This window comes from Trachemys scripta, chromosome 6 (genome assembly GCF_013100865.1).
Source record: "Trachemys scripta elegans isolate TJP31775 chromosome 6, CAS_Tse_1.0, whole genome shotgun sequence".
NCBI lineage: Eukaryota > Metazoa > Chordata > Testudines > Emydidae > Trachemys > Trachemys scripta.
Window position 1 is genome coordinate 126,067,259 of NC_048303.1, and position 26,342 is coordinate 126,093,600.

A 26,342-nucleotide genomic window follows, 5' to 3' on the forward strand; every position below is an offset into this window, starting at 1 on the left:
CAGCTCCTGGAAGCAGCGGAATGTCCCCCCATCAAGCTCCTACGCGGAGGCGCAGCCAGGTGGCTCTGCGCGCTGCCCCGTCCATAGGCGCTGCCCCTGCAGCTCCCATTGGCCACAGTTCCTGGCCAATGGGAGCTGCGGGGGTGGCACTTGGGGCGAGGGCAACGTGCAGAGCTCCCTGGCTGCGCCTCCGCGTAGGAGCTTGATGGGGGGACATTCCGCTGCTTCCAGGAGCTGTGCTGTGGCCACAGCACATGTGGAGTGGGGCAAGCCCTAGAACTCACTCCCCAGCAGAAGCTCGAGAGCCGGATGAAAACTTCTGAAGGGCCGGATGCGGCCCCCAGGCCATAGTTTTCCCACCCCTGACATAAGGTCTAGAGCAGGTGTTCTCAGCCTTTTCCATGGAAGGATCCCCCTCAATCTATCAATATGTGATGGGCACCAGTTTTAAACTGCAGGTTGTGAACCTACGGGCTAGAAGAGCAGGCTCTGTATGATTGGACCTGATGCAGAATGCATAAAGTGGGAGAATCTCAACTACACAGAATTTCCTGTCTTCATCAGCATGCTTGGCATCACTGAGACAGACAGAAAAAGCTAAGGTTAGCTTAGCCTCACTAAAGTCATTCAACACCTTGCAGGATTGGGGCCTTTCAGAGGCCTAAAATCTGACCATTATATGAATATGGACATTTTTACAGGATACATCCTGAACCAGTGTGTCTTGCTCTTTCTTCTATGTCTGGTGGGTTATGAGGCTGCAACTTAGGCAGCAAACAAAAAGAATGGCTCGAACTTACTGTCTGCCTTCTCCTGTACGTGAAGTTCTTCCATAGCAGCAATCCCAACTGTGTCCAGAAAGCCATCTTCCTTCAGCAAGCCCCGGAAGCTCCCCCGTGCAGCAGCGGCAGGACACGGCCGGAACACTGTGGCTGGGCATTCACTGGAGAGCAAAAATTAGGAGAGGAAAAACTAAGTTGTAAAGAAAAAGCAAATGAACAAGTACCACGTTCTAATCTCACTTGCACCCACGCACCCCTGCTGAATCCAGGGCTGCTGCCAAATTGTTCCATCCTACCCCCATCCAGCCCTGCAGACAGCGATGGGTGCCAATGAGTGCGGCACTTGACCCATGATGTTCCTAGACTAAAATAAATAACTAACCCCCCCCACATCCCCAGGAGGGCAATTCCCCAGCTTCCTTCCTGCCCATCAAATCGGAAAGAAAAACCAAACAAAACTAGGAGACAAAGCTCTGGTTATTTACAGCTGCTTTGCAGAATCTCTCATTTCAGGTCAAACCCTACAGTGATCTCATAAAATGGCTTTGTGTTCCCCTCCACATTTTTTAGCATGGTGAAAGCCTGGCCATTTAGATGGGAGTTCTGCTATTTTAAGAGCTCCAGACTCTGGCAGCTGCATCACTCGCAAAAGGCAGCGCTATGCACTGATCATTGGCTGAAGACATTGGGTCAGTCGAGCACTTCTCCATATGGCACACAATAGGCATGTGAGGGCCAGCTCCAGGCACCAGCCCAGCAAGCAGGTGTTTGGGGCGGCCAACGGAGAGGGGCGGCACGTCCGGGTCTTCTTCGGCGGCGGGTCTCTCTCTCCCCCCCCCCCCCTCCCCCCCCCCCCCCCCTCTCTGAGTGAAGGACCAGTCGCCGAATTGCCACTGAAGACTGAAGCAGCAGCAGAGCTGATCGCAACCGTGGCTTTTTTTTTTTTTGCACGCACTGCTTGGGGAGGCAAAAACTCTGGAGCCGGCCAGGGCATAGGCAATAGCAAATGCATCTACGCTGATGGGTGAAGGCAGTAGAAAAGCATCGCTTCCCAACCTTGCTAAGGAGGTGTAGTGCTATGCCTGCTAAGCTGCCACTGATGCACCTTCCTCAACACCGAGGTCTGATCAACCAATGCTCTGCACTTTGCAGAGTCATTCACAGCGGTGCTGAATGTTAAATGCTCCCAAATCAACATGGCAATTGTGAGCATGGTGCATTCTGACCTTGTAGCATTTCACACTCACTTTGCACTGGTGTAAGTGACTACACAAGGTGCAGGATAACACAATCAAATCCCTAGTATTTATTTTGCTGTCAATTAATAGTACAATAAGTTAATAGGGTGGATTTTCTAGGTTATCAAAGCTTTAGCTGGTTATATAAACACACTGAGTTATAGCTACCGCTCCTTGATATTAGTTACATGGAGAACACACACGTGCTTTCGATAATCTTCTGACATACCAGTGCCTCAGCAGAGGGATTCTAAATTGCATTCCTGCTTCCAAAGTGCAGTGAAAGCATTCCCAAAATTCATAAACAAGATAGGAACATAAAACTTGGGTGAAATTCTCTGGCCTGTGTTATGCAGGAGGTCAGACTAAAGCATCATAATCTGGCCTTTAAAAATCTGAATCTACAAACGTCCAGACCAATCAGTTCTTTTTAATCTCGGCAAAGACTAAACATCATTATCACAAAGCTACACACCACAGTTACCTTCAGATTAAAACCTGGATGAGAAAAGTGACATTTTCACAATGCAACTACCAAAACGAATTAAACCAAACTGCTATTATATCAAATTCCTGGGATGACCACGCTGTTGTAGGAGAACAGTGCTGCTTAACACTAGCAAATGAGCAGAACAAGAGAAGAGGCTCCCTACAAGAACCAACAAACAACATGCATCTAAGAGAAGTGATCAATGTCAGCACGTAATCACCTCAAGGATATAGTCAGTATAGGTCCATTTACGTCACTGGATTCTGCAGGATCTAGAAGTGTTCTTCATCCACAGCTGCCCCTCTCCATAATCAGAAAATGCCTCAGTGCTCTCTGCCAAGGGAATGCCTCACTCTAGATTCCCTCTGGTTGAACAACGCTGCCTCTGACGTTCCAGCTGCACATACATCTGGTTCGTGGCACTCAGAGACCTCCTAAAAGCGAGGTGCTGACAGGCTCCGCAGAACATCCAAAGGAAAAAATCTGGCCTCTGACAATGAGGTCAAAGGACAAGCTTTGGCCTCCAAGGACTCTCCTCAAACACCTCCCACCAACAGCATGCTTATTGTCCTGCTGGATCACAGAGAGATTGCAGCGTGGCTCTGTTAAGTATCCATGTTCAATATTTCAAACTGTAACAAAACATAATCCAGAAAAGAAAGAAACTAAGTAGGAACGTTACTACCCACTCATCGCTGCTCGTGCTGCAGGCCAGCTGAAAGCATTTTCTTTCCAAGCCTCAGCGAGCAATCTGAACATTACTGGTATCTTAATGCAACAGACACGGACTCTGATCACTAACAGCACAAAGTATCAGAGGGGTAGCCGTGTTAGTCTGAATCTGTGAAAAGCAAGAGGGTCCTGTGGCACCTTTGAGACTAAGGGTACATCTACACTACAGGGGGGAGTCGATTTAAGATACGCAAATTCAGCTACGTGAATAGCGTAGCTGAATTCGACGTATCGCAGCCAACTTACCCCGCTGTGAGGACGGCGGCAAAATCAACTTCTGCGGCTTTCTGTCGATGGCGCTTACTCCCACCTCCGCTGGTGAAGTAAGAGCGCCGATTCAGGGATCGATTGTCGCGTCCCGATGGGACGCGATAAATCGATCCCCACGAGGTCGATTTCTACCCGCCGATTCAGGCGGGTAGTGTAGACCTAGCCTAACAGAAGTATTGGGAGCATAAGCTTTCATGGGTAAGAACCTCACTTCTTCAGATGCAAGAGCATGCCATCTGAAGAAGTGAGGTTCTTACCCACGAAAGCTTATGCTCCCAATACTTCTGTTAGTCTCAAAGGTGCCACAGGACCCTCTGTTGCTTTTAACAGTACAAAGACGACTCAAGTGAAATGTCCTAGCAACTAGATGGAACACACTCGTTTTTCAAGCATTTGCCACACAGTCACTGTCCCTGGGCCAGGAATCCATGATTCCCTCTTTCCTCATTACCATAGAAGCACAGCAAAAAGGATTCATCCCTTTCTTGCATAGGGCCCGATCTTGCACCCATTAAGTAAACAAGAGTTTACAACTGAGCTTAGCCCAGATTCGTTGGCTCCAATACTCACGGGTCCCACAACAGAGGCAGTATGGAAATTCAAGCAGTAATTTATGGGAGGCTTCTGCTGAGAAGCAATCACTAGGTAGTTGGGATAATCCACTTCAGTGAAAAACCAGAGGCCTGGAATGGGAGCAGGGCAACAGGCAGAGCCCATGCTCCGCTGTCCAGACCCTGCGCTTGGAATCTGGAGGCAAAACAGCAAGAACTGACGTTATTAGGTGCAAGAGATTCACTCAGCGGAGTGAAACTGAACAGGAGGAAGTTTGGGCCAAAAATCCATAGGATGGACAAAGCCAGGACTTGCCAGATAAACTGGGTGCTGCATGTGTTATTCCAAACTGTACAAACCTGTTCACGTCCACCTCTCAGCCATCTACGACTACTAATCTGACTACATACAGGGAGACATCCTGAGTATCTGTCAGACATCAGAGATTGGGCAAAACACTTCCGTGCATGCTTAAAGCTGGCTCGGATTTTAACGGACTTGAGAGGCTGACAGATCTGGTTCATGTGTGACATAACTTAGGTAGCTCCCCAAATTCACTACTAATGCATCAGAAAATTCCTAGTGGGTAAGAATCTCTGTGCAAAATGACCCCCCCTTAGCCACCTTCAGATATTTCAGACACTTGTTTTTCCAACTGTCAAAGGATGAGAATTAAAACAACCTGCGGGAAGACCCTTGCTATAGCAGACACCACTAGGTCAGCTAGAGTTTAAAGTCCAGCAGCATTTCCACCCTCACCTATTCTGATGGGCTTTCAGCACAGCTGTAAAAATCCAGTCCAGCTTGCAATAGACAAGTGCAATCAGGGCCGGTGCAACCATTTAGGCGACCGCACTAGAATTTGGGGGACGCCATTTTCTTTGGCAGTGACCGCGGCGGCCGGATCTTCGGCCGCCCCGGTCGTCGTCGGCATTTAGGGGGAGGGAGCTGGGGCAGTGGAGCGCGGGGGGGGCTGCCTGCAGGAAGGGGGGGGGGGGGGGGCGAGGGGGATTGGTGCCACGAGCCGGGGGGGTGGACAAGTGAAGCAGCCACTGCGTGCTCGGGAAGGAGGCGGGGCAGGGGTGAGCTGGGGCGGGGGGAGCGCCTCAGGGTGGGGAGCTACCGTGGGAGGGGCCTCAGGGCTGAGGGTGGGAGCTGCCGCGGGGGGGGGGGGCCTCAGGGTAGGGGGTGGGGAGCTGCCGCGGGGGGGGGGGTGCAAGGTGGAAGTTTCGCTTAGGGCGCGAAACATCCTTCCACTGGCCCTGAGTGCAATGCTGCAACAGAATTCAGCCAGTTTCAGCAGGGACTGTATGCCTCCCCCTTCAAGTAACATTGTGCGCCATTAGTACATACCATGAACCCCAGAAGTACCGAATGCAGGATTGGAGGCATGCATGTAAACTTTTGTTCTATGCATTCACTACTACAGGTGAAATTCTCTCGGTGTAAATTGAGGCCGCTCTATTGAAGTCAATGGATAGCCACCCATTGACACCAACAGAGAATTTGGTCCTTTCAATCTATGGCATAATTTGTTTTTCTATATCCCATAGTCTCCAGCAAGAAGTCCCTTAACTCTGGCAGATGGTGAGGTCTGGAGTGAGCTTTATTGTCTACAAGTGTCCTGCATACACTCATCACAGTGCACAGGGCTTACTACTGCAAGTAATCCAGCTATTCCCAGGTGCAAGACTGAACAGGAACAGGCCGGTAGAAAAGATTCTGTGACGTATCTGCAGAACCTTCATTTTCATACCTACTCAAGAGACAAGCTCTATTGCCAGCTCTGTCACAAACTCCCTAGATGTCCTTGGGCAAGTCACTTCTCTTTCAGTTCCCTCAATGAGGCATGGGGATAATCGTTCTTCCTTTGGCGGTCTTACCTATTTAGGACCTTCAAGACAGACACCGTGTCTCTTACTGAAGTGGCTGTACAGCACCTTGCATAACGGAGTCCTGATTGCAGTTAGAGCCTTTAGGTGCTATCAGAATTCAAATAATAAAAAGAACTGATTGCTGCTTGGAGCATGGAACTGAGCTGTGATTGCACACCTGGAGCAGTGTTATTTCTGCACAGAGCCCAGTCACCTTAGTAGATGCAAGGGAGGGTTGAGTACAATCTAAGGTTTCTGCTAAAGAACGAGCAAGAGCAAATCAATGGTCAGGAGGCCCCTTTGCATTTGATCACTGGAAAACACGACAAGACTCAATCCAGAACTCTGGTGGGGGAGGTTATTCTCTGTCCTCACAGAGAAACGAGTGTTTATCGGATTTTATGCAAATAATTTGGCAGCAAATACTCTGCCTAAGCTCATGCACAGCTCCATGGGTTCGGCTGTGCACATCACTGTTCTGATACTAGCCGAGGTGAGGATGAGAAGACAGATCTCTGGCCACTTGTCCGTACAGGCGGCAGTCTGCCCTATCAGCAATTGGCTGAATATCATCCACACCCACCAAAATAATCCACAGGAGAGAGTCAGGAGAGAGAAATTTGTAAATTTCCCCCTCTCACAGCATCCTCCAGATCATTCCATTGGGTTTTAACCCCCCAATCATCAAATTGGTGAGTGGTTCATGTCACAGCTCCAGGCAACTGTACTTGTATTCTCCCTCTGTGGCCTGCCCATGACATCATAGGCTCCCAGCTCCTCATTCATCACTACTCTTGGGTAGAGACCCCAGTTTCCAGGCTGCCCATCTCCCTGCCTACACTGAGATATTTGGGGCAAGCTATCCTGCCTAAACCAGTGTCTGCACTTCGCTTTCCCTCCAGACTCTATGAACAGTATAATGGCTCACAGTTATAAGTTACTACACAGCCCTTTCTAACAAAGAAGCACACTTATTCTTAAGATGAAAGCATTAGAGAGAGAAAAATCTATTAAAAACTATAAAAAAAATCCTACATGCATGCTAAAAAGCTTATCGGAGATCACCCTAACTTCAACCTTGGTCTCTGGTAGGTGTGAGATCTTCCAAACTCACAACAGGGTTCTCTCTGTGGTTACAAGTTCATAACTGTTTCAGATTAAGAAACAGAACCCTGGCTGGGCAGATCAGCCTATTTCTTTATACAGAAATCACCCTTAAAGTGCCAGATAAGAATGGACTTTTGGAACAAAAAAAAGTGTGGTTTGCCTGGGGAATGGCTAAGGGACAGTGAATGCAAATACCCCTCCTGCAGTTAGCAAAACCCCATCTTTTTGTGGCTTAATAGGTCTCCAAAGGATATTGCAGGAAATTGCCATATCTGTCACAGTGCAGCCCACAGAACTGTCCATGCCCTTTCCCCAGTTTCAGGGAGTAGCCGTGTTAGTCTGTATCCACAAAAACAAGGAATCCGGTGGCACCTTAAAGGCGAATAGATTTATTTGGGCATCAGCTTTTATGGGTAAAAAAACACTTCCTGCATCTGAAGTGGGTTTTTTATCCACGAAAGCTTATGCCCAAATAAATCTTAGTCTTTAAGGTGTCATCAGACTCCTTATTTTTTTCCCCAGTTTGTCACCTATGCCTCTTTCTTCCGAGTGGCTCTCCAACCCTACAGATGGCAGGAGAGATTTCAGAGCAGAGGCCCCCCCGTCTGCACATGCCATCTGAGGGACGATCCTGCAGTGCAGCAGAAATCATTAATTTTAGCAGTAAACGAGCAAAGTGGACCATCTTTGCCGTAAGTGCTGCAGGCGCATTGACAGCAAAATGTGTGCTTCGAGTCACCCTTTGTTATTGGTACAACACTTCTCCGCTGCTCAGAATCAGAGTATTCCTAAGTGCCTGTAACCCTGTCAGCCAGGAGTCCCCAAAGACAGACCCAGTCCGAACAGAAAGCTGGATTTTACAGATTTAGAATTTAAACAGAGAAAAAAGCTGTTGTGGCAGAGAATCCATCCCTGCCTCTCTTCCCTCCCCCCTTCCATTCCTGGGGTCTGTACTCAGCAAACATACAACAGCCTTCAAAAAATCTGTCTGCAAACAATGCAGCTGTTTGCTCTAGGACAGGGAAAGACCTTTCCTCTAGAAAATAAATCACTATTTAGACAGGGAACATAGCAAACTAATCAAATCCCAGGGGATCCGGATGTTTCAGAATATTGATAATGGGCTACAGAGCCTTTAACCTATAGATCACCAGCCCTGCTCAGCAGTGACTGACAGCTGTTACCAGCTGATGAGAGTTCAGTGGCCCATGTTAAATAATTTCAGTGGCCTCAGTCCAGTTGTTAGTGGGCAAGAATCCACACCACAAAAGCAACTACTACAGCTGACAGTTCTGCAGAGGCCAAGGACTGAGGGGCCATGGAGACCGACATGGACCCACCAGAGCAAGTTTGAAGCATGCTCAGGGCTGGTGCAAGGAAGTTTCGCGGCCTAGGGTCCACTCCCAATAATAGATGAGGAGGGGTCAAAAATTCCAGGAGAGGAAAAGCTCCTTCTGTAATGAGCCAGCCACTCCCAGTCCCTATTCAAGTCCAGATTAATGGCGTTAAATTTGCAAATGAATTTTAGTTCTGCTGTTTCTCTTAGAAGTCTGTTTCTGAAGTTTTTTTGTTCAATGATAGTGACTTTTAAATCTGTAATAGAATGACCAGGGAGATTGAAGTGTTCGCTTACTGGCTTTTGTATGTTACCATTCCTGATGTCTGATTTGTGTCCATTTATTCTTTTGCGGAGGGACTGTCCGGTTTGGCCAATGTACATGGCAGAGGGGCAATGCTGGCACATGATGGCATATATCACATTAGCAGATGTGCAGGTGAATGGGCCCTTGATGACTTCGTGGACTTTGGATCAGGTTCTAAAATGAATCTTATCAAATCAAACCAGAGTAGCCATAAAAACAATTCAAGAGCTGGAGAAAATGCCGTGCAGCAAGACACTTAAAGAGCTCAGCTTGTTTAGCTTATTAAGAAGATTGAGAAGTGACTTGACTACAGTGTACAAGTACCTTCTCCTGGGGAGAAGATATTGAGAGTTAAGGGAACAGGAGTACTTGTGGCACCTTAGAGACTAACGAATTTATTTGAGCATAAGCTTTCGTGGGCTACAGCCCACTTCATTGGATGCATAGAATGGAACACACAGAAGATATTTATACATACAGAGAACGTGAAAAGGTGGAAGTAGCCAGACCAACTGTAAGAGGCCAATCATTTGAGATGAGCTATCAGCAGCAGGAGAGAGAAAGGCTAAGGGGCTCTAATCTAGCAGGCAAAGGCACAAGAATCAATGGCTCAAAGCTGAAGCCAGATAAAAATGTGTGCCTCATTTCCAATTTGAGTTTAACAGTGATCGTGATTAACCACTAGAACAAGCTACTGAGGGAAACAGTCGAGTCTCCATCACTGATGCCTTTCTGGAAGTTACGCTTTAGCCAAAGACAAGTTACTGGGTTCAACATAAGGTAATTGGGTGAAATTTAATGGCCTGTCGGATACCAACTAAGGCTTGGTCTACACTACCCCCCCCAATTCGAACTAAGGTACGCAACTTCAGCTACGTGAATAACGTAGCTGAAGTCGAAGTACCTTAGTTCGAACTTACCTTGGTCCACACGCGGCAGGCAGGCTCCCCCGTCGACTCCGCGGTACTCCTCTCGCCGAGCTGGAGTACCGCAGTCAACGGCAAGCACTTCCGGGTTCGACTTATCGCGTCCAGACTAGACGCGATAAGTCGAACCCAGAACTTCGATTTCCAGCCGTCGAACTAGCTGGTAAGTGTAGCCAAGGCCTAACTGAACTAAAGGTCCCTTTTGGCCTAAACTCTGACTCAATGCACGAAATGTCTTATTTACTTTCCTTTATTTATCAAATGCAGCCTGGAATTCCTTAATCACAACAAATCCTGCATCTTGGCAGGGGGTTAGACTAGATGACCCTTGTGGTCCCTTCTATCCCTATGGTTCTCGGATTAGCATTGCAAAGCCCTTACTTGTAGTATTGTGGTAATGCTAGAGCTCCCCGCTGAGATCGGTGCCCCACTGTGCCAGGTGCTGTACACACAAATAACAAGAGACCATCCCTGCCATGTAGAGTTACCATTCTGAATAAACAAGTCAAAGGAAGTGCTCTTATCCCTATTTTGCAGATGGAGAACTGAGGCACAGAGAGATTAAGGCCTTAAACCTCAAGTGTGTAGGTGTCTAACTCCCATTGGAGTCTATAGGAGTTAGGTGCCTAAATACCTCTGGGGATCTGGGCCTAAGTGACTTTCCCAAGGTCATATAAGGCGCCTGCAACAGACCTGGGAATTATATGCAGCTCTCCTAAATCACAGTCTTCAACCTTCACCATCTGCCTGAAAGCTCTTCAAAATCAGATATCAAATTCCAGCTTCTCCCAGCACAATGGGATACAGCAGCTACAACTAAGAGCTTTTTCTACTTAGTTACACATGCGATCACTGCCTTTAACAGGACATGACTGAGGGTAGCTTCCAAGAAGTTACCATAGCAAGGTGCAGAAATCTGGAGAAAAGCTTATTAAAACTAATAGTTACAGTAAACTCTTCAACTTTAATTGGACCAATGGACTTAAGGCAGACAGCTTTAGACTTAGTTCTGTTCAAGTCAAGAGAGAAAGGACCGCTAACAGCATGTGTACACAAGGTAAGCTTTTATTTGTACTGGTGCTAAAACAGTAATGGATTCCATAGCAAAGGTGTTTGAAATTCTTTGGGACGACCAAGAGAGCTCTGAGTGGCAGTATCTATTATGTGCTCAACACCACAAAGACTTGGAAACTCTTGAACAACTTTCCAAAGTGTGCAGCTTTCAAGTGGACTGGGCACTGGGTTTCTCCAACACCCTTCTCTAGAAGTGCCACAGAATTGTCAATTTCCACATGGAGGGCCAGTGGAGATGGGGAGTCAGGACCCCGGTTTGACAAGTCAATCAAACAATGGTACTTTGATGGCAATAAAAAAAAATACTTTGTGCTTTTAGAACATCTTTCCTCTAATGAAGCCGAGTCAAGTTACAGAGAGTTAAAGCATCACTAGCCTTATTTTACAAACTAGGAAACTGAGACACAGAAGTTAAGTGACTTACCCAGGATCACCCAGTGAACTGGAGGCAGAGCTGGGAATACAATCAACGGATCCCAATTCTCAGTCTCCTGGCCTAAGTGCTAGAAAGCACTGTAGCAGCATAACCGTATCAGCTGTAGATAAGAGCTTTGAACCTACAACCCTCTAGCTGCAGCACAGGACTGCTATCAACAGAACAGACAGTCACTGGAAACAGCTCTTTCAGAATTCCCAAACACTAGCTTCTATATCACTTAGGTTTTCCAAATAGGCAACCCCATCCCCCTCCTCCCCCCGCCCATTTCCTATACAGCCTTAAAACGTCATTCTGCAATAGCTCCCCTCCAGCTTAAATCGCTGGTTTGTATTTGCAGCTCTCCTTTTTGCAGCACAACCAGGGAACTGCTGACTCAGCAGGCAACAGGGACGAGATTAATCACACAATAATTACTCTTGGTTGATAGTTATGGGCAAGATCCTCAGCTAGTTTACATCATTTCGTGCCAGCTAACAATCTGGGCCAGTGTGTGTTAATAAACAGATCCAAGTCTTGTTCTAATGCATACAAATAAAAACAAATTCACATTTTAACCAAGACTAAAGTGATTTGCCTGCTGTCTTAATAGTATGCACTTTTATTGCTGTGAAAGTCAAACAATGAAAGCAGCTTGAAATTGGCTGTAGGCTACTAAAAAAGGAAAGAAAGCTTTGCACTAACCTGCAGTGTGTATGGTAACTTTCTTGTATCCCTACCTCTCACCAGACTGGAAGTTTACAACGTGAAGCACAGTAACAAAATTACAGGAAGTTGCTTAAATAATCTCAGTTCACATAGTGAATCAGTCTCTCTGATCTAAACAAAACTCCTTGGCTTGATACCCAAATCACTTTAAATAGGATCCCTTGGGATACATATGGCCAGTGAAAGTGAGGGGGGGAGGGGGAATGTAGGGGGGGACAGGGCCTCAGGGAAGGGGCAGAGCTAGGGTGTTCAGTTTTGTGCAATTAGAAAGTTGGCAGCCCTAACCACTGGGTTATTAGTACCTCCAGGTCTTCTTTTGAAGATGCCCTTATTGCTATATAGCAGTTTCTCACCTTTTCCTTTTGGGATCTTCCTGCTGACATAGCATATCAGTATGATCAATATCAATGAATTGAGGGCCGACCCCTGGTGCCATCTGACTTCTCCTTCAAAGGGACTTTTAGTTCCAAAACACGTTTGGCATACTCTTTTAGATGATCTATATAGCGCATTCAGTTGACGTTATTAAATCCTCAGACACTCCATATTTCCTCAGCACTGGTGTGAGCAGTCTCCTGTCCACTGGATCATATGCCTTTTCTCGGTCTGTAGAATCCCAGATGCAGTCCTGGTGGTACTTAGCCGCTTCTCTCTCGTGCCAAATTACAAACCCGGCATCTGTGGTTCCTCATCTTTTCCTAAAACCCAACTGTTCTTGTTCAAGGTGGGGTTCCACCATCCTCCTAGTTCTGACATCCAAGGCGCATTCAGTAGCTTCACCCCATGTGCCAATACCTCTATCCCTGAATCGTTTCCACAGTCATTGATGTTTACCTTCTTATATACAGGCATCAGGATAGACTTGCACCAATCTCTGGGAATGTTCTTGTCTTGCCATATGACTTTAACCACTCTGTTCATCCATTTTATGCCTCTCTTGCCCAAGGCTTTCACCAGATCCAGCACCACATCTCTCTGCCTTACTAGTCATTATCTGGACTGCATGTCTCACCAATTCCTCCATTATGTCAGGCTCAGGCACCACATTAGGATCACATGTTGGCAACTCTGCCTCATTTAAAAGACTATCAAAGGATTGTTTCCACCTTTCCTTCGCTTGTAAACACTTGTAAAGGATGAACAATACCATCCTCCATCCATTTGCCTCATTTTTGCAGCGACATAGATCTTTTTGCAAGTCAGCTGTGGGTAGTTTACATGCTCAGCATACAGGAAATATAGGGCATTCTCTTCGGCCTTCTTCACTGCCTGTTGGCAGCTCACGGTGCTTCTTTGTATTTGCTTTTACTAGAAACCAACAGGTTCATTCCTTTCTCTTTATGTGCCATTTTCTTGTTTCAGTTGCTATCTGCACTTCAGTCCACCACTGCTCCTCTCTCCCTTGGTTTTCTCCATCTGCATCATCCACAAGCTTCTTTGATGCCACAATTCATATTCTTTGGAGGTAGTTCCACTCTTCAGCCGATGCCAAATTATTTCCGGATACTTATCCTGTAGTGCTTGCAAACGCTTCTCTGTGCACTTCCCCGTAACGTCTGTACTTTAATCCTGTTTCTTTTGACCTTGGTTCCCTCCTTGTCCAACACTCTGCTGCAGTCTTTGCCACAAGAGGTTGTGCTGCAGCACTGCCATCTTGCCAGGTGTCACTTCGCAGTCCATAACTTAACTGAGATTTCCACAACATTGTATTAATCTGGCTTTTGTTTCCACCACTGTCATATGTGACCAAATGGCTCACTGTCTTTTGGAACCATGTATTGGCTGTCCATTAATTAGCAATATCTAGTAACTTTCTTTCTCTCATTCATAGAGTTTAGGATGAAGTCTCCTAAGCACAGCTTATACCCCTTGTGGTTTTTGCCCACCTGAGTATTTGTTGTATCACAGAACACCAACAGCAGCTCCTTCGGCATTGCTGTGTCTGCAAGTCTTGGAGAAACTCCCTTTCTCTACCACATTCTTGCTGAGGTGCATACTTGTATCACAAACAGAGGGTGCTCTTTAACTTGGATTCATATAGTCTGTCACACTCAAAAAACTTCAACCAGCCTTTTCCTCAGCTCTCCTTTAATTACCAGCCAGATTCCGTTATCACCCCTTTTGTCATTTACATAGACAAAGTTATAATCGAAGCCCAACACTCTCACTGTGTCCCCCGTCCATCACATTTCCTGTAAGCACAGAACATCAATCTCTCTCTACCATCATATCAGCTACTTCCATGCCTTTTACCAAACTGGATACATTCAGCCTTGCTGCTTTTATGATGTGGGATTTCTTTGGCTGCGCAGGTCACTGCTTTTCATCAGACTTCTCTCTGACCACTGGTCTCGCCAACTCTCTGACAGCTCAGACACTGGCCGCTAGAAATCCTATTGGCCTGGGGCTGCCAGGTGATCTTCTGGCACAGGGCTGAGATGCCCTCTCACTATTAGCAGTAGTCCCTGGTGGAGAAGCATACAGGCCAGTCTCACCCCTCCTCATTAACAATATCTACCACTGCCCTGGGTAACTCACCAAAAAGATGAGACTGCTTGCAGTGACTTAGTCACCTCACCCCACAAAGAACTATAGAGTTTTGGTTGATGTCCCGGACATACACCGCAGTGAGAGGGCCTTTCCCCCCGCTGAGTTAGGTACATGCCCATTCTTCCTACTTCGTTGCCACAGACCCGGTGGATCGCCTACAGGAGGCACAAGTGTTGCTGCTGCCAAGCACCAAGCATCATTTACTCCACAGGGAGGTTGAGATCAGAGTTTTCCTTCCAGTAAGTAGGCTGCCCTCCTGGGCAGAAGATCCCCACCTGCCCTGAACGGTCTGGTTATTTTGGGGGTTGGAGGGCCAGGTTGCCTAGTGACTGGAGCACTTCATTTCCAGCCCTCTGTTTGGTAAATGTGCCCCAGCCTTTAAGGTGTGGGGGGGGGATTGTAGAGGGACCCAGACCCTCCCTCTCCACTAGGTCCCAGCCTGTGGACATCAACTCCCGAGTAAGGATGCTCCCAGCATTGAGTCTACCTTCACTGCCCTGGGCTACTTCCTACCACCATCCTTTAAGTTTGAGACATGGCCCCTACAGTCCAAGTTCCTGTGGTGATTTGTCGCTAGTAATGTCCCCTCGTGGACCTTGGGTGGCATCCTGTTGTGGTCCCATGTTCCTCCTGGTGGGGCAGATATAAGTTTGGCGAGGTTGGAACCCCACAAGCTCTCTGGTTTTTTGTCACCCAGGTTTCTCTTAGGCAGGGAGCTCCCAGGCCTCTTTCTCTGTTTCCTTTGGCCAGAGGATGGTGCTTGGTTGCTGGTGGCTGCCTTGACTGGTAGGCTAGTGATCCTTCCCCACCTACCTCTCCCAGCCCACAAAACAAATTGATTAAAATAAAATACATATATAAACAAACAAAAAGCCATTGTCTGAATTCTACATTGTACTCTTCAGGACAAGACATAGTCGAGTGAAGGAGAGAACAAAGCAAATGTGGAGAAGGAGGACAGAGTTACATAAATAAGATCATAGGGTTCCACAGTTGGTTGCTTAACAATTCTTGATGATTAATCTTTTAAATTTAATCAAATTGTTTCTTGTAAACATAATCTGTGCTAACACAGGGAACTCTGACTCCCTCTAGTGGCTGGACTGTTCAGAGAGGTTTTAGCTCAGGCAGTAGAGCCTTATGGCTTTAGAGCCACAAGATTGATGTTCAAGTCCCACTGATGACAAAACCAGGGGCACTGTTGTATTGGCTTGTGGCAGAAATGAACAGGATTTGAACGCAGCAAGGATGGTAGTTGGTGCATAAGTCTTTGGACAAGATCTTGCACATGTAAGAGATTAGTGCTGACCAAGACACAAATGTTCATGGGAGAAGGAGCTAGAAAGAGAAAGGAGAGTGTTAGTGGCATGGGGAAAGCATGAGGAGATGAGGACAGAGATAGAGGCGTGCTAGAGTTATATGGGGAATGCACAAGGAGACTAGTAGATAGGAACTGCAAGACACACTGTTGCCCCATCTAGCTCTGAGAAGCGGAGCTAGGTTCTGTTTTGCCTCATGCATCAAGAAAATGGTCAGGCAAATTCTCCTACTAGAGTCTTCATTAGAGACAGGAAGGAAACAGCTTGACATTTCAGATCCCAAATTAAATTTGCAGTGGTGGCAGTTAGGGAAAAAAAATCCATCTTTTGATTTACAAATTGAGCAAATCTGAGCTGGAAATCACTGAGGCAGAATCAATAGGGGACCCCAGAATACCATTTTTATAGTTTTTATTATTATTTATAGCTGCACTTTAATGGCATACTTAACGTAACATCATTTAAAGGATTCCAATTGAAAAGCATAGGAAAGATCACTGCATAACAAACAATTGGAGGAGAGGTAAAAAAGCAGAGCACATAGGACATGTGTACAGTGCAACATTCTGGGCCTGATTCGGCACTATTCTGCACCGTGTGCTGTGTTTACATGGGTGCGATGGGAGTGCAAAGGGAGTACAAAGTGCTACCAAATCAGATTGATAGAATTTTACACCCACTTTGCCCCTGCGTGAATTCCTGCACACAGCACATGCAATGGAGAACCAGGCCTTCTTTCTATATCCTAATGAATTCAGCAAGCTACCTTCTGCTCCCAGCATATAGTGCAACAAGCAAATTCCTAATTCTGCAATGCAATAATGCCTGTTACCGCATGTACTGAAGAGAAGCACTCCTACTGGCTTAGGACCTGATCCCACATTCATTATGAGATAGCAGCAAACCAGCACAGCTTTTATCAACATATAGGTACATCTATAAGATATCCATAGATATATTCTCCAAGGACCACATTTGCCTGCACTGGTGAAAACAAGTGCAGCTCCAATAGGATCGAAGGAGTTGCACTTGCATACATCATTGAACTTAAAATATTACACCCCAAATGAAATTCATTAACTTACCATGCACTTTCCTAAAGCCACTAGAAAGACTAACTGGCTGAGATACTGAAGCTCTCTTATTATAAACGAAAGTCCCTGGCTGTCCTAAACTCAAAGGCCAAAATCTAGTTCATTCTCTGTGCCAGATAAAACACAAGAAAAGCAAGGTTCCAATCTGTCCAAAAGACAAAAGCAAATAAGATAGTCAATCACAGCCAGTGTCCAAAGACCCAGAGTCCATATGAGCTGAAAATCTCTTTTTACTGTCAATGAATGTGCTAGCCTCTGTAGCAGGATCTGAAAATAGTAGCGCACATCCGACTGAGACCAGAATTGCAAAGCTTGGACTCGGCTCAGCATTGATCTCAGAGTAACTCTATTCTAAAAGAACCAAAGTATCGTCCACAAAAATCTTTACTGCACAATCCTGATAAAAACCGACCTCTGTAACTGACTGTGCACATCACACTGAGTGTGCAGGCTTCACCCACTGAAGTTCAAACATCAGTCATTTTTGTCTTGGGCTTTGCCCTCTGGGACCAATATGCCATAAACTATCATATGTCAACTGCGGTAACTAGCAGAAACACCACATCGTTTTTGGGTGAAGAGGGAATTCTTTAGTGGTGTTTTTGGGATTCACTGGCACTATTAATAATTTGTCAGTTACATTTATGGGGATACATTCTGCTCTTAAGCACACCCACACAATTCCATTTAGGTCAGTCCACTAGCACGGGTGTCACCATTGATAAGAATCACTGAACTCATCAACAGTGAGAAATGGCTCCAGAGCAATGGGAAGATGGCATCATAGTTACAATAGCAAAGCCTGGTGACCTAAGTGATTGTAACAACTGGAAGGTGCTACACTCCTTTCTCCTTGCAGTATCCTCTTAAGCAGAATAGGGGAAGTGGTGGAGACAAAACTAGAGGGAAGAGCAGGCTAGATTTTGACCCAGAAGATCACATATCAACCAGATTTCCCTCCTAAGAATGATCTTTAAAGAGAGCATCCAATGGCAAAAAGCCACTCATCAAACTTCACAGATTTCAAGAAAGCATTTAACATCGCAATTCACTCTGGAACGACCCGAAGCGTAGTGGCATGCCAACAAATACAGTTATTATCAAGGCTTTCTACCAAGGGGCAGCTTGCACAGTTGAAGTAAAATGCGGCAGGCTTGAGCAAACAGTTCAAGAGACACTGGCGTCAAACAATGTATTCTCTCACCTTTACTGCCTGGCATTGGTATTGACTTCATTATGAGGAAAAAGTGTAGACAAATACAACACAGGCATCACATGGCTCAACAACAGAACAGTAGAAGATCTAGATTTTGCTGACAATATACTGGTTTTAACTGCTCAACCAACATGAAAGTAAAGACCAGAAAGCTTTATAGCATCACAGAAAAGACAGAGCTAATAATTTGTTAAAAAAAAAACAAATTAATGAAAATCCCAGCAACTCCCAACTCAAGCATTACATTAGAAGGCAAAGAAATACAAGCGGTAACTGAATTCACATACTTTGGCAGTAACATGCAAGCCGATAGGGATATCCAAAAGGAAATTAAGTAATGAACTAACAAAATGACAGCTGTGTTGACCAGCTTAAACAAGATCTGGTCAAAAAAAAATTCTAGAATTTAAAGATCAAAACGAGGACTCTTCAACTCAAATACTCACCAGCAACTACACACCACACCACAGAAACACCAACCCAGGAACCAATCTCTGCAGCAAACCTCGTTGCCTACTCTGTCCCCATATCTACTCTGGTGACACCATCAGAGGACGCAACCACATCAGCCACACCATCAAGGGCTCATTCACCTGCACATCCACTAATGTTATATATGCCATCATGTGCCAGCAATGCCCCTCTACCATGTACATTGGCCAAACCGGACAGTCCCTCCGCAAAAGAATAAATGTACATAAGTTGGACATCAGGAATGGTAACATACATAAGCTAGTAAATGAACACTTCAATCTCCCTGGTCATTCTATTACAGATTTAAAAGTCACTATCATTGAACAAAACAACTTCAGAAACAGACTTCAAAGAGAAACAGCAGAACTAAAATTCATTTGCAAATTTAACACCATTAATCTGGACTTGAATAGGGACTGGGAGTGGCTGGCTCATTACAGAAGCAGCTTTTCCTCTTCTGGAATTGACACCTTCTCATCCATTATTGGGAGTGGACTACATCCACCCTGATTGAATTGGCCCTGTCAACACTGGTTCTCCACTTGCAAAGTAACTCCCTGCTCTCCATGTGTCAGTATATAATGCCTGCATCTGTAACTTTCACTCTATGCATCTGAAGAAGTGAGGTTTTTACTCACGAAAGCTTATGCCCAAATAAATCTGTTAGTCTTTAAGGTGCCACCAGACTCCTTGTTGTTTTTGTAGATACAGACTAACACGGCTACCCCCTGATACTCAACTCAAATGTTATTTCTACCTTAACATATAGATGTAAATGCTGGAAATCCAGCAGCCTTCAAAAGCAAATGGCTCAGGAAATTACAAGGTATTAAATTGAATGAATTTATAACCAATGCCAAGATTTGTCAGAGTTCAACAACCCCTTATCTCTAAAGAACGATCTCTAAAGTTATCCAGAAAAGAAGATGGAAAGATCTGGGACACCAATTAAGAATGGAGCCAGAACATCTGCCATAACAAGTGTGCCATTGGGCAGCTGGAGGAACATGCAAAAGGCTCCAACAGAAAGAATCCCTCCATCAAACAAGACCCAGACAGGGAAAACTTATGGGACTTAACAGAGGACCTACTAAGAGTAGCCCAGGATAGACAAGGATGGCGGAGCCTTGTTCATGCCCTAAGCTACATCTCATGGCACAGGAAAGATTCAGATTCAGAACAGAGCAGAATTTTCTTCATTAACTTTAAAAGCCTAAACACTGGCTCAGGACAATTTGTTTTACTTACAATACGTAAAATTCCTCTTACATCTAATACAGGATATAACCTCATTTTTCTGATACATACTTCAATTTTTGGAGTTTGGGGTTTTACTTTCACACACAAAAATAGAGAGAGAGGTGAAAAGACCCAGTTTGGTCAATTAAAAACAATGTTGCTTCACTATTGCTTTCTTTATAACCTACATAATTCTGTGCCTATGCAGAAGGACGGTGAGGTTCAAAAGGGAGGGAAATCCAGCACAGAATACCAGATGGAGTTTATAAAAAGAAAGAACAAAAGAACAGGGAACAACTGGCTTCAAAAATGAAAATACACATAAAAGTAAAGCATTTCCAAGTTGTTAAGGAGGCTGTTTGTTTTAACAAAAGAAAAATAGGCTCCATCCATTTTTAAATACGGAGAGCAAGATATCCTTAGCTGGCTGAGTTCGCAATGCTCCACTGAAGTCAAAGGAGTTAACCTGGTCCATATCTGCTGAGGATCTGGCTTATAAGTGTCTGAATATTGCAGTAAATCCAGACTTTACCATGTGTGACTGGGACTGAGGAGAAGGGTCTAGAATGTAGCATTAATGAAATGACGACATGAACCTGGGATGGAGGCTCTGGAAAAAAGAAAAAAAAGAACCAAGAGGACAGGAAACGAAAGGGGGGAAAAAGGCTTCAGGGAGAGCAAGAGGCAGTCTGAGGGCATCAGAAGACACATCAAGAAAAGAGGAGGTGGTGTCCATTCCCTGTAAGCAAACAGGGATTAAAGGTAAAACCCTGACCTCATTGAAGTCAATGGAAAAAACTCCTAGACAGCAAGAATTGCCGAACAGTTTAATGGGGCAAATCATAATTAAAAAAACAATATTTAAAAGGAAGATAATTGGTCAACAGGAAGGGAAACATTTTTCTTGCAAAGAAAGTTTTTAGGTTAAAAAGTAGAGTTATGTAACTACAGGACAAGGTCAGTTCTGTTTAATAAACAGTGGTCACTGACCTTTTAGAGCTACCTGTTTAGGGCTTGATTGTCAACCAGCTTCCATATGGCCTTCATTTGTGCACCCACAAATAGGGGGGCCAGAGCTGTTGCTCCCACAACAAATGGTAGGTAGGGATGGGAGTTTGGGCCTAACTCTGCTCCCACTGAAATCAACCAGGTGAAACTTGACTTCAGTGAGCAGAGTTAGGCCAATGCTGAGAGCTTTGGAAAATTCCACGCAAGAAGTTAATTAATATTTGCATCCACAGTGAGTTCGGAGGACAACTATACAACACACACCCTACCTGCGAAAGCAGAGTTCCTTTTGGAAAACTTGGGCCTTAAACTCAGCAAGAGGACATGGACACAAAGATCTCCCTGACCACTGGCCTCAAGGAGATTACCCCCCCCACCGAGATATGCCACTCCCACAATTCTGAGAAAGATTGTGCTCTCGTGTGTCTGGCACAGTGTCATCTTAACTTTAGTATTTGTATTAGGACAGCCAGAAGCCAGAAACTGAGCTCCCTATTGTGCTAAGCATTGTACAGATCAGCGGGCGGGATTGAACCTGGGACTTCTGGAGCTTAGTGCATGAGCTGAAAGCCAACTGGCTCATAGCTAAGGCTGTAGAGCAGACTCAATCTCTGTCTCTAAGTCAGTGGTCGCCAACCGGTCAATTGTGATCTCTGGTGGCGCAACGTGGCTGCCACTAAGGCAGGCTCCCTGCCTCCCCCGGTCCCACTCCCAGAAACGTCCAGCCACTCCCGCTGCTCCTGCCTGCAAGCACCACCCCCGCAGCGCCCATTGGCCAGGAGAGCTGTGGGGGCGGTGCACAGAGCCATGTGCCCCCCGCCCCCAGGGGCACGTTGGCCTCTTCCAATGGGAGTGGTGTGGGGCTGGGGTAGGCAAGGAACCTGCCTTAGCCTAGCTGCGCCCGCTGCTGACCAGGAGCTGCCGGAGGTAAGTGCTGCCCAGCGGGAGGATGCACCCCAACCCCCAGCCCTGAGCCCCCTCCTGAAGCCAGCACCCCATACCCGCTCCTGTACCCCAAACCCCCAGGCTTGTTAACTAGTATAAAATGTAGTGAGAGGTTTTTGGGGTGATATTCCACAAGTTATTTCACTTGGAACAAATGATCATCTGAGGGTAATAACTTTTGGTCACTTACAAATCTTTTCTATGGCACCGCTAACTTGGTCTCCCAATTAAAAGAGAATATCCGATTTCCTTTGAAATGCTCTCTTGATTCTGTGGTCAGAGACCCGGGCTTTGTTTGCTTATTCCCAGAGCATATCCCTTTCAGTCTAGCCCAAACTGGTACAGTCTTGGAACTACTCTTCTTTTTTTCCTATCTAAAACCAATGGTTCCCTAATGAAGTTAACATAATGCAAAATGGTCCTTTATTGGATTAAGCTAGCATTCTTCTAAGCAGCACTCCCCCAGAAAATAACTAACGGGCATAAGAAGTCAGCTTGATTGTGGATATTTATCCTGTTTAAACTACAGGCTCTGATGTTCTTTCCTATTAGAATCTTTAATCAACCTTTTACCCTATTGCTCAGAAGAATAAAGTGCTCTGAGTGTTCTTTATCTGTCCATGATGTTAGGCTGTTTTGTCAGAAAAGCTGCATCAACAGTTTTCCATCCTACTCGGCCTCTCTGCCACAGTCCTTGAGGCGAGATCACATGTCTTCGTCCAATGACAAATGCTTTAAAAAAATAAATAAAAAGGCAGAACTAGCCTTTTCCCTTTATAAAACCTACCCATAACAGAACACAAGGGGAAAAAAATCTATTACCATATTCCATCAATAACCGGGACATGGTGACTAACATTCTCTTGATGTCTAGCATTTTCAGATGACTTACTGTGTGTGACAGAGAAAAATCTACTGAAGTTCAGAAGTGTGGCTAAAGTCTGGGATGTATTTTTATAGTATCCCTCTCTCTTTTGCAGGATCAAGAATACATATCTAATGTATATTCTTAACATACTCCACAACTACACCCACCGGGTAGGTCACACAAAAATAGATTAAAATAATATTTAAGTTCCACGGTCAAATTCTCAGCTGATGTAAGCTAGCAGAGCTCTGCTGAAGTCGATGGAGCTCTGCCAGTTTACACCAAGAGAAAATTTGGCCCCTCGCATCACCACGGAAAGTAAGGAAATCTGGAGTTAAATTAAAAGATTAGGACTGATTCTGCTCTCGCTTCTACCAAGGTAAATCAAAAATAACACCGTGGATGTCAATGAGTTACACTGGAGTCTGATCACAATCATGCCCTTTGTGCCTAACTCCTCATTTGGGGGTGAAATTCCAACCCTGTGCAACACAAGTCCCCGTATAAGTCCTAGGTAACAGTGTCTAGGCAGTGAAGCTCATGTGGTAAACAATGTTACCCACTGCCCAAAGCCTATAAGCAATGTAGTACTCACACATGGTGGGATGGGTTAAAATGATAGACCTATAGGCAAAACTCCATATTTCCTTGCTTTTGTGGGCCAAATTCTGCCACCATTCACACACCTGGGAACTCTCCACCAATGGCATTGCACCTCATGTGTAGCTTGAAATCACATCTCATTTGATTAATTTATGACTGAACCCTGCACTCTCATACTCCGGGTTAGATTCTACCCTGAGGTCAGTGAGGTTACTTCTTATTCACTTTGCAGTAAATGAGAACAAAACCTCAGTACAAAAACTCCATAAACCCTTCTGCAAGGAAGTCAATAGGAATGTTGCTTGAGTAAAGACTGCAGGATTGGCCCTTAGATCTGATGTTTTTTTAAAGACATTGTGAATGTCACATTTGCTTGTTTCTTTGTTCAGGGGAGCAGGCTGAAATTTAATTATGGAAATATTGGAGACCTGAAACAACTTCTAAAACATACAAGGCTGGGTTGAAATTTATACTGAAGGACCTAATGTAAATGAGAAATAGGCCACAGGATTCAGCCAGTGATTGGCACCATTAATGTTTAGATTTTAATCCTATAAAACCTCTACTGTCTATGCTGTAAATAGGTATTTAGAGATTTTTCCACAAACACCTATTTATCGGATAGCTAGCACAATTAGCATCTGCGGTGAAGAGGTCATTCTGTACTTTTTTAAAATATTTGTTTGCATTATTTAATATTGAGCCATACTTGGGAACTTTATAATATGTATATCAGGCCATCCCAACTTTTGCAAATGCAAAAAAGTCAAGATTCAGTTGCATTTCAGGATGCTTATTTCACACTTCGAACACAAACATAATGGAGAAGAGTGGATTTGAATTTTTTTTTTTTTAATAGTTTGTTTTTTTTTTAAGAAGAATTTGAAGTGTGACTATTTGGGGGCAGCTGACTTGCATTGACTCAGAGATTGTACCTCACTGCGATAATCTAACCTGACCTGCAGAACATAGGCCAGAGAATTTCACCCAGCAATTCCTGCCTCTAATCTAGCAACATCAGGTCAAAACTGACCTTTTAAAAAAGACAGACAATCACCATTTGAAGACTCCAAGCGATATTATCCCCTTTGTAATCTGTTCCAGTGGTTAGCTACCCATTGCAGCTATGCATTGCACTTTACTGCACGACTCAAAAACAGCTGAGTAGAAATGTATTTCCCATGGAGCCCACTGAAGTTGGGATATTTGTGGAGTAAGGTGCTACTTAGTGTGACTACAGGGATCAGAGTCTGGCTATTAATAGGCAGGTGCAGTACAAAGCACAGATTGCACAGCATTGTTTTTGCATACGTTCAGGCTCCCATTGACAATGGATTGTAGTGGCTCAGAAAGTGCAGTTACGTCTGTCAGGTCATTAATATCGTACACCAAGAGTCCCTGATATTCTGTATTTAGCAGAACAGTCTGCAAGGGCACCGCAGAAACTCACAACGATCCATCTGTTTCGGGGATGTCTCATCATATACTTCCATTTGGATTTCTTAAAAGACGCAAAATGTGCAGTAAGAGCGAGGCACAAGGCACGTGGCACGTTTCCTTTTCCCTCACCATAATCCCTATTAAACCTCACCAGCTTGATTTTGGTTGTGCTGTAACAGTGCTTCCTTGGCAGTTATAAAGCACTGCACAAGGATCTTTATCACACCAGTTATTAATGAAACATCATGAAAATTAAAGCACATCTGTTGTCTACTGTGACTAGTGTTGGGTTGTACATAGGATCCACTGGTTGGGTTTTAGTATTTTAAAATATTAACGTGGCCAGATGTTCAAGAAAGCTCAGTTTCCATTTAGGCCCCAATTCAACCAAGCATTTAAGCACACTGGCTTACCGGATTCACCCCACCAGAGAATTTGCCCTAAATGTTTCCCTGAGGTTAAAAAAAAAAAAAAATGTATTTAGGTTAAAACTGTATTTTGTCTCTTTATTTTTATTTGTTTTTATCATAGAAAACAAGAATTGGGAAATGTTCATTTGCATTTTTAATGCATTATCTGTGCTAGAACTAAAAGGAATTTTTGGTGAAAAATATCAGCGGTTTTCAAGTTGCAACTTAAATCTCGTTGCTTTATTTTGATACTTTAAAAAAAATGTTTACACTCCATAGAAATCAAACATCAGTGTTTATAGTAGGCTGATAATGGGTTATGGTGTACCAATTTAGAGTAATCAGCTATAATGTAGAAACAAAGGATGTAACACTCCCTGAAAGCTGCTGTCACTCAAAGAAGTACTGGGACAGATTTTGATCTTGTATGCATCTGGAGTAATTCCACTGACTTTAATGGAGTGACACTGCTGTAGCGGAGATCAGATTCTGACCCATTAGGCTTTCACATCGCGCAATGGAGGAATAAATGCAGGGAGCATGAAATACGTACCCCACAAGAACACCCAAATAAAGTGAACGACGCTGTTCAGAAAAATTAAAAGCACCCCCCTAGTTCCAAGCACTTCTTTCTATTCTGCACAAACATCCCCCCAGGCGGGAAATGGAACCGGAAACCAAGAAATTCACAAGGTAGCCTTGAGTTGATCAGTAGCTATTTTTCCATTCCCCCCCCCCCCTCTCTCTTTCGCTGGATCCCGTCAATCTTTTTTTCTTGCAAAGCACATTCCTTGGAGCGAGAGTCTCCCCTGCCAGAATCAGGTCTCTCCTTGACGCGAATGCCCGGTCCCCAGGCGAGCCCGGTGTGTGCACAAACAACTTGGCCAGGAGGAGATCTTCAATTGTTATTTTTCTAAGGAAGCAGAGCTCACACGCCTGGGGTTACTCGCGGTCAGTTCTAGCTAGTCTGTTCGGGCTTCCCTCCCTTCCTGCCTCAGCAACCCCCGCTTGAGGCTCCGTCTGAGAAAGCAGTAGGGGAAGGGGGGGCAAAGCAGTGCTTGGGCAAAGAGGGGCCGGGCCGCCCAGAGGATTCAGGGGGCCTGGGGCAAAGCAATGTCAGGGGCCCCGTCCATAAAAAGAGTTGCAATTCAGGGCCGGGGCAAATTGCCCCACTTGCCCCCCCCCCCCGGGCGGCCCTGAGAGGGGTCCCCCTGCCCCAGGCAGGCTGGCGCTGGTTAGCGATGGCTCGAGCCGGCGATGAAAGCAGAGGACGGGCAGAACCGGGGCACGGGTGTCAGGGGCTAGACGTGAACACGTCCAGGGGAGGCGGGGGAGCAGGGCAAG

General features: G+C 45.3%; 1 protein-coding gene across 1 annotated transcript in view; it reads right to left on the reverse strand.

The window, feature by feature from the left end:
• Positions 1 to 26,342, reverse strand: part of LOC117878700 (phospholipid-transporting ATPase ABCA1-like) — a 39,675-nt gene that overhangs the window by 12,997 nt on the left and 336 nt on the right. The window contains exon 2 of the mRNA XM_034773055.1: positions 801 to 943. Within this exon, the coding sequence (XP_034628946.1) occupies positions 801 to 866 (66 nt within the window). The 5' untranslated portion in view covers positions 867 to 943. The remainder of the gene's footprint in view (positions 1 to 800; positions 944 to 26,342) is intronic.